This window comes from Microchirus variegatus (assembly GCF_963457635.1).
Source record: "Microchirus variegatus genome assembly, chromosome: 17".
Lineage (NCBI taxonomy): Eukaryota > Metazoa > Chordata > Actinopteri > Pleuronectiformes > Soleidae > Microchirus > Microchirus variegatus.
In genome coordinates this window covers 15,293,587-15,302,938 of record NC_139818.1, presented here as the reverse complement: position 1 = coordinate 15,302,938, position 9,352 = coordinate 15,293,587, and the positions used below count along the sequence as shown (strand labels likewise).

At 43.1% G+C, this 9,352-nt stretch overlaps 1 protein-coding gene across 1 annotated transcript; it reads right to left on the bottom strand.

Moving 5' to 3' along the window:
* Positions 1-252: 252 nt before the first annotated feature.
* pmp22b (peripheral myelin protein 22b) lies at positions 253-7,888 on the bottom strand. The gene is made up of 5 exons (XM_083904032.1): positions 7,751-7,888; positions 7,124-7,214; positions 6,804-6,894; positions 3,563-3,703; positions 253-2,754 (listed from the first exon to the last, which is right to left on the bottom strand). Exons 2-5 carry the CDS (start codon positions 7,199-7,201, stop codon positions 2,594-2,596), a joined length of 471 nt encoding a protein of 156 aa, XP_083760158.1. The 5' UTR covers positions 7,202-7,214; positions 7,751-7,888; the 3' UTR covers positions 253-2,593.
* Positions 7,889-9,352: the final 1,464 nt, after the last annotated feature.

Sequence of the window (9,352 nt, the reverse complement as noted above, 5' to 3'; positions counted from 1 at the left end):
CCTCTCAGGCCTGCAACTAGAATCCTCCCTCTGAGAGTTCTCTTTCATTGCTGTAGATTTAAATACCTATTATCAGCTGAATGTAAAACCGCTGGCTATGGAATGACGGACAGTCTGTACAAGAACAGACATCATAAAAACACAAACAAACATGAGCTGTATGTTATGTGCTGTCAGTTCAAGGATTGAGTTTGGTGCACATTCTGTATGAGGTGTTACTTCAAAAGACACAAGAGGCCTGGTTTGGTGGTAAGAAACATCCTTTAATGATTAAAGTCAAAGTAGCTTTGGTAATATCAAGAGCATTTTTTGGATGTTTAGGTGTAAACATGGTATAGACAATTGAATGCTGTAGTTTCACACAAAATAGTAGAGAGGGCAGTTGTCATTAGAGGCAGTCTCTTCTAACTGAACCCGTCGTTAATCGCCTAAACACCACAGCAGACTGGCTAGTGTAAGCTCCAAATCAAAATACTTTGCTCTGGTTTCGAGGGGATGGGGGGTGGGGGGGGGGGGCACATGATCTCACAGGAGATGTCAAATGGAGGACAGACCCTCGCTTACAGTGTTCAAACTCCTTTTAGGTCCGATTGCTATGAGAGACACTGTTGACATTGAAACACTAGCTGCGTGGTTAGAATAACTGGCATCGAGTGCCAGCGAACGGTGTCTTTGCCGCCGTGTGAGTGTAACAAGTGCACAGCCACATGCACAAGGCAGCACATTTTTTGATTTAAGCGGGTCTGACTGCACACCGTAAGGAGGACTCGCTTTGGCTAGACTGTAAACAGGAGTTCACATGCTGTTGACGTCTAGCAGCGGGGTCGACTGCCAGTTGTGACAGATTCGTCGCCACAACAAATGCAGTCGCAATTTGCTTCCATTTTAATGTCTTAATACCATTTACTGGCAGATTTTTTCCACAGCCCCAAAACGCATGTTTACAGTTTCCAGGCAGACGGCACAACAGCCCTTATTCTGCATTACGTAATTCGCTATGTCATCTTTTTTTTTCTTTTGCTCCTCATGCATGAAGTGTTAGTGTGAATCCAGTCCCTTGTACCAGTGGAATACACAGTATTAGATAATGCGAGAGAAGTTTTATTGAGTAAGTGAGTGTTTTTTTTAAGGTTAGATTGTCATCAACATCTGTTATGCACAACATATATAAACAGTGTTTTATACAGTAGAGTAGACTAACACACAGACGTCAGTGGGCAGAGACTGCAGCATGTCAAACTTCAAGTATGTGAAACAGACATTTGTATCATCACTGCAAACCTCTGTCTTTTGTACTCACATAGAAAGTTAATACTAAATATTTTTTTCCTATCTTCTGGTATTTTCTCATATGGCTTCAAGTGAGTGGTGTTTGTTAATAGTAATGTTAGAATGATACTATTTTTCTTTTGTCCTCAGGCGACGTCCCATGGTGTCATATGTCTTTATTGTACTCTAGTAAGTAAGTAATTTGACTTCTTTAGACTTTAAACAGCCATGAACACAAACATCAGAACGAGGGACATTTAAAGGCAACTCGAGCTAAAGTATAAAGCTTATGTGAAGTAATTTCCACGGTGATCGAACTCTTTAAAAACTTGAAGAATAATACTGACATTACAAATGATTTTGGATTTCATCAGTGCACCACCCCAAAGCTAAAAAATCCACTTTTTAATAGTAGCTGATGAAGAAAAATAATAAAATAAAATAAAAATAAAAGTCAGACACTGCAATGTAAAATCTGCTGTGTTCCCTAAATATGCAGTCAGGCACTGTATGTACAGATGTACATCTTCTCTGATTCTCACTTTAAGTAATGGCAATCTGACTAAACAATAACAAAATAACTCTGTTGTAAATGATTGCTATCAGTAATAGGAATGATAAATATATAGCACCATCTTTTGTTGAAAATAAGAAATAGAAAAAAAAAAAAAAAAAAGACTGAAACTTGCAAATTCACAAAATAGAAAAGGACCAAATCTATACTTCATTGCTATGCTGCGCCCACGGATGTTTCCACTCTTTATGCAAAGCAAATCTATCAAAACAAAAATCTTCCCCAACCCTTCTATTTCTATACATGCACTTTGGTTAATATGGTTCAAGAAATGTTTTCCTTTGTTTTTACTGATTCTTTGGCAGTTACCAAATGGCAAAAAAAAGCAAAAAAAAAAAAAAAAAGGCAAAGAAAACACACAAAAATAGCATCCAATTATATCATTACAAACAAACATTGAGGCACTTTATCAGCTAAAACAAAGCTCTTACACGTATTCATTGACAGAGCAACACAAAAACTATGTACATATATGTAAAAAGTGTTATAAATAGGTTTAAACCATAGATACTATATACATCTTTTAAATGAGACAGTATTGGTTGTTTTTGTGTGTTGTGTTTGCATGTTGTTTGTTGGTATCACCCCCACCCCCACCCCCCCCTTGTGTGGTGCGGCCCCGGGTGTATTGGCCTGGTGACTCCTTTGGCTGTTGGTACTTTGACACTACAACTTCCACTTCAGAGGAGAACGGATGACACTTGCAGTCGGGGCAGGGGTCTACTGGGAACACTGGGGCGAAGTGACGGCTCATTCTCGCTTCCTCAAGATGACGTAGATGAGTCCGCTGATCAGTGCCAACGGGAACGCCACCCACGCCAGGATGTAGGAATAGCCAAAGGCGTTAGTCTCCGGCACCCACTCCGGACTCATCACAGTGTAGATGATGGCGCCGCTCATCACAAACAAACCTGCAAAGAGGGGGGAAATGTCAGCAAGTGAGCATTGTTGTTTATCGATCACATCATGTGCCTCCCCAGTGTTTCTGCTCCACTGTCTTTGGTCAGTGTTTTCCAGAAAGGCATCCCTCTATATTACCTCGTGGCATTCGATGCTTATTCACCAACACCATGCCAACCTGTGTAGGCCTTTTCCTGCTCTGCCCACCACAGGGGCCCAACATGGCAGGAACTGTTTGTCAGACCTCCATCCCACTCACCCAACGGCCATCGTGACATTTCAATTTGTGGGCCTGGCAGTGTGCCCGTTGTCATTCCTGTTTGGCTGAGTGGGCACCTGGGTGCCAGGCAATGCCACTGGCACAATGTAGCGAGAGCAAACCTGGGATGTTGGAAAGGGCTGCCAACAGAGGACACAATGGACTGGCAGTTGAGCTGCTCTGTGGCGAAAGGGCAATGCAGCACAATAGACAAGTGGAGCATCGAAACCATTAGTCTAGACTCAGACTCTCTCTTAATTGAATTCCCTGCCACTTACTGTGCTGTGTGAACATTCATGTGTGGGTGGATTTGTTTGAAGGAGTATTTTTAGACTTTTTAAGTGCTGGTGAATATGAATTCAGTATTTTTTTTAGCAACAATAACAATAGATTTGATTCATCATATAAAAAAAGTCATTAATTACAGCCGTACATCACCCTTGTTACAGGTTGTGTTGACCACAGCCAACATTATAGTTAGTGTCCATTTAACCACTGTAATGACCTTGTGGTCTCAGTGAGTTTATCAGTAAAATTGCGAGAAAGGCCGATCAACTCACTGGCAAGGATCTGGAAGGTTCCAGTGAGGAAGAAGCGTCCGCCCTTCTGCAAAGTGAAGAGCTGGCAGAAGAAGAGGAAGAGAGACAGGCAGCTGAAGATGATGGACAGGATCATTAGAGCCTGGACCGCCTGAATCCACTCTGTAAGGGAGGGAGAAGAGAGATTGTAATCAATAACCAATGACAAATATTCATCATTAGCCAAAGCATGGTTTATATAGACACACGACTGGCCTAAGTGTACCAGAGGGGAAAGGGAAAGGGGAAACAAATAAAACAACAGATGCACGCTTTGAAAGGTTAGCTTTCATTGGCCTGGATTTAAGCATCCACTCAAAGAGGTCGTAATGAGCTCACTTCAGCCATGTTTACTTCTGGGAATGTGTAATGGATCCATAACAATGGAACCTGGGTATCTTGTTCCTAAAAGCTCTGTGCACCCTTCACAGCAGGGCCCTACGACTAAATGTACCACATCGATTTTTTAGTGCTAGTCTTGCAAGGCCAGGTTGCTCCGAGCCATTAACTCGTTAGACACCTGTATTGACTGGGAACACGGGGCTGCTGTATCTGTGCTGTATCTGAGTGCGTGTTTGACTGTGCCACATTCACGCCGCCATGCCAGGAATCCCAGGATTTCCAAGCAAGGTCTATTTCTTGTCTGAGGGTTATCCATCCTGCGTATCTGGCCTCTTAGGTTTCCTAAGCACTCACTCTTGTCCCCCCCCGTCTGTTTCCACCCAACTCTTCTCTTCGGCTGCGTCTGCTTTTACTGTTACTACGTCTTTAGGCCGTCATCGCAAAAACTACTGGCATGTCACGGGGGGCCGTCGGTGTGTACATTTGCAGAAATTGTTGAAGCTAGTTGACTCGTTTTGAGTCCGTCCAGTCACAGTGTCGGCAAATATTTCATTTAAAAAAAAAAAGTGGAATGACGCCCCCCTAACCTCGCTCAAACAAACTTCTGATGTCTTTCCGTCAACGTTCTCGCGCATCTGCGGTTTATCGATTGCCTTGCATAATGTAAATCAACGACATGATGTGGTTTTAATGGGTGGAAGGGGCACTTAAGGGCATGATGCATAATTTATCACTGCTCACGATCAAGAAGAGAAAAAGAACGATAAAGTAATAACACGGCTCACTTTGTGTGTTGCCATAACTTCGACTGACCACATTTTTTTATCACCATTAACAGAAACAAACGGGCACTTTTCCATCGAGAAAGGCTGAAATTATATCATTTTAAAGGGAAACACTATCTGGAATAATTGCACAGGGTTACCAGCCTGGAGTCAGATTACCTACAGTAACGGTGCTACAGTAGCCTATGTACTGAAGACCATTGGGTTCAGGAATGAGATATGGGAGGTAACACGACCCGCCGCCGTCGCAAATCTCCCTCCACAAAACACAGCCAGCACAACACTACACAATTAGACATCCTGTTTTCATATGTTATTTAATACCATGTGATATGCGATGAGAAATGGGCAACAAGCTTTGTCTCCTGTCTCATCTATTAGAAGAAAAAAAAAACATCACTGCTTTCTAATACACAGTCCTCTGTCCTTCCCCTTCTGACAGGGAGGAGGGTACCGTGACATGGGGCACTTCCTCACATGAGGCAAAGTTCAGGGCTTATCGTCGCTGATAAGCAAGTGTGACTCATAGTCATTTTACATGAATGGCTTGCAGTCGTATTACAATACAAAAACGCACACGGCTGTCGCTGTGATTCCAAACAGGAAAACAACTGTTTATCTTTCCTATCTTGTCGCTCGTCTATTCTAAGACTCCGTACTAGGTTGTATTTCCTTCCCTGTGTTCAGCCGATGTTATGTTGTTTAAATTCTTAAAAAGTCTACGTTTTGGGGCGTGATTGTGTGACATTTAATCCAAATGACTGTGTGACTCGAGTGTGTCTCACTCACCCAGGAGTCATCAAAACCCAAACGTAGCCATTATTGTTGAAACCACGGCAACAACAAGTGGAAATGCAGAAGTTTCAGAAAATGTCCTAAAAATAACTGTGATGTGATGTGATTATGAATCACTTTAGACAGAAAATGGTTGCTCAGCATTAAAAAAAAAAGGCATGGCCTCTACAGTATGTGATAACAGACCACTATCCTCCATCTCCCCAGAGCACAGAACACAGAGCTGGGGCGCAGCACAGCACAAACACACACACGCACACACTGTCTTGAACAAACACTGTGCGTCAGTGCACAAATGAAAGCAAGTCAAACAAACCGGCTGCGCCATCCAACTACCTGGCAGAGTGTGCAGGGCAGGCACTGCTGGTCCCTGACAAAACACACACTGGCTGAGCACGGCTCATTCTAGACAAATGACATCACCCCCCACTGCAGCCAGCAGCTCCCGCACCACCGTGATGGCATATTTAGTGGCAAAACATACAGCGAGTCAACAGTGATCTCACTTGGACTTGTAACTAAGCCAACTGTAAGGCAATGGAATCATTTTTGAACCACTGTTTGGTCACATAATCTACACATTAACTGTATAATCTAAAAAAAAGTTATTTGAATTCAAACATATGGAGGCCGACTGTCGAAATAAACCTCCAACAGTATCAGCAGCTGTTGCTTCAAAATGTACCCAGTGATCCCTGCAAACTAACACTGGGCATTATGATCGGACACTGGGCGTGACCCACCATCAGCATGCTATGTTCTGCCTGAGGTGGTCCAAGGTCTCCCTGCTGTCAAACGCCGACACACAAACACACACACACGGATCTAAAACTTTAAATACTGCAGCCCCACCCCGATTGTCCACAGCTCCCTGACTCCTGTCACTATGCACGGGGCCAACACGGGACCTGAATATGGACATCACACCACGACTATTTATACAGCAGCAGCCTATCAGCTACCACATCAGCACGGCAACGCCACATTCTCTGCCCTAGATGGCACCAGAGTCCCAACGGAGCTGAGACACACCCACGTTCCTCAACATGTATGTGAATGTTGGGTTTAACCAAGACATTTTTTCCAACTATTTAAATTATTTCCCTTTTAATGTAAATGTGGATCTTTCCACCCACAGTATTATCATTATCATTTAAACCATGACCATTGTGAGCAAAAAAAACAACTTACTTCTCAGCAAATATGATGTTTTAGATGTACTTTGTGCAATATCAACAGTTAAAACAACAAAGGCACACATTTCAAAAAAACATAATAATAAAGTGAGGAAGGTGTCTGACCTCCAGTTGATGCTGGGCCACAGTGCAATCCATTGACAGAGGTGCAGTTACTCCAGAGGTCTGCGGTGCTAGTTTCACCTGTCGTCCATACCTGGTGTCAGAGATGAAGTCTGATTTATTATATCACATTTACAGTAAATACATGCAATTAATATAGGGAATTATTCATAATCTTATGGCAGGTTTAATACTTGTTTGTGTTCAAGATTTATTCCATCTAGCGCCAATTACAGTAAATAGTTAATTAATTCCTTAATTCCACCACCTCAGATGTTATAAAGTTTTAAAAAAAATAAAAATAAATAAATAAAGAGACTCACGCTGACAATTGTGGACACAAACAGGAGAACCAGGGCAGCGATGTGCAGTAGGACGATTCCCAGTAGTAGGAGCAGCATCTTTACAGAGGATCTGAGCAGTGATGAGAAGAGGAGACAGTCTGTGTCAGTGAGTGAGTGAGAGAGTGAGTGAGTGTGTGTGGGGCTGTCAGATTGGTGGGTCATGGGTGTGTCGCTGCAGCACGCGCAACACACACACATACACACACCCCACAGCCTTCAGAGAAACTTCAACAGGTCTCTGTTTCTCTGAATCCGCCTTTAATCAGTAGAAACATGAGCACATCATTATTTATATTACAACATTATAAATGTTGTCAATGTTTTTTTTCCCCCCGCGAGATAATATCAATGTCCTACACTGGTGACCGGAGCAGTTAAATAGTTAAAGTTAAATTCGGCTAAAAACTAATAACATAATAAGTCAAATTTACACCGAGCGACTATATATTGAATACCGGGGGTCTTTTTTTCTGCAGCTCAGTCGTCCTGTCTGTGCGCGTAAATGAAGCGCCGTTTATCCCAGTGCAACGCGCGTTTCCTTCTTTAATCCGCAGCCCAAGTGAGTTGCAGCTGAGGCTTTAAAAAAAGACACCAAAGTCCACTTACTATGAGCGGGCAGCTTGTATTCCAAGAAAAAAAAGAGAGAGAGAGAGATTCGGGCTCGAAAGAAGCAAAAACAAGTGCTCCAACAACAAAAAAAGTCCAACAGAGTAGAGTAGTTCCTGCAGTACTGAAAGTCGCTCTCGGACTAGATTGATGCCAGTGCTTTCGTGCTGTTATAAAGTGTCTCATTATGGAAGAACAACGCCCTGCGTGCGTCGCTGCGTCATGGAGAGACCCTCTGGTCCGCAGCCAGGCTTCCCAATATAGACGCGCCATGCGTAATAGCGCACGGGTTGCCTTGGTTACAGACTCACACTTCTTGTGTAGTGACAGGTCTCATCATTGTTTGGATGTCGTGGTTACTAAAAGCGGTTATCAGCTTTCGAGGATTGTTTTTTTTTCTTTTCTCTGACACTTTTCAACTTACAAATGACAATATGCCGTACACTGCTGTTTGATGTAATGCAGTACATACATAATATACATGAAATATCATTGAATAAGATCATATTTGGCTTGCTTAAAACTTTATGCTGTATGATTGTTGATGTCTTAATACATGTGAAGTATTTTAGGGAATGAACATGACTTAGTCAGGTCAGGAAGTTGACTTCTTTCAAAGGAAGTTCTCTGGGCTTCATCCCAAAATAGTTGCCTTGGTAACATACAAAAAACATTGTGTAGTGTATTGAACTATGAGGTCGTTTCCCTGTGCTCGTCATGTGGTCAGTCTCGTGATATGCAATACGTCCGAACGTGTGGACGGGTATGCTCAGCTCTGGTGAGAGATAGCATCTGGGGCTCTCCTCTGTTTGACATGACTCACTTCCAGTGGGAGTGAGATGGCGTTCCACCCTGACCAAGGACTGCAGGCCCTTGTTAAAACCCACGACCTGTAGTTTATCCAATAAATGTTGGTTGTGTTGCAATGAATGGAATTTCAGGAAATGTACTCGGGGGGGGGGGGGGGGGAGTATAAGGGAGTGGTCAAAATTGTAAATATTTTTAAAGAATACACCGCCTGGCTTATCTCCCACGAAGAGTTTAAAGATGAAACCCTTTCCAAATACAGTATAGGATTTTTGATAACCCTTGACCCATCATGTGTGCGTGCCATCAAACATATATGCAAAATGACAAACTGCACACAGACAATACGAGGCTACACGTATGGATGGCACATCCCCCCCCCCCCCCCCACCACCATCAGCAGCCCCACAGAGGAGCTTAGAAGAGCTGTGTAACCTCAGATAACCCCTGTCAGCATTCAATCACTATTCTTCATCACTTATCTCACACTTCCTGGGTGCCTCTCTCTGTGTGTTTCTCACACTCGCATGAAAATGGAGGCCTTTCTGCTGTGCTCATGCACACACACACACACACACACACACGCGCGCACATGAAAGGGACCGTTACAAGACCAGATCACAGCCTTGAAGTGTTGCTCTGAGTGAGCGCTTTGTGGCTGTGCACTAATCAAAGTATGTGACATTCTCAGACGGAGCTGTGCAGAAGTACCTCTTTGTCTGGAGCGAGTGTTTTTGCCCTATGTCGCTGATAATCCTTTCGTGTATTATCAAGTGTAACTTTTTTCCTGCTCGC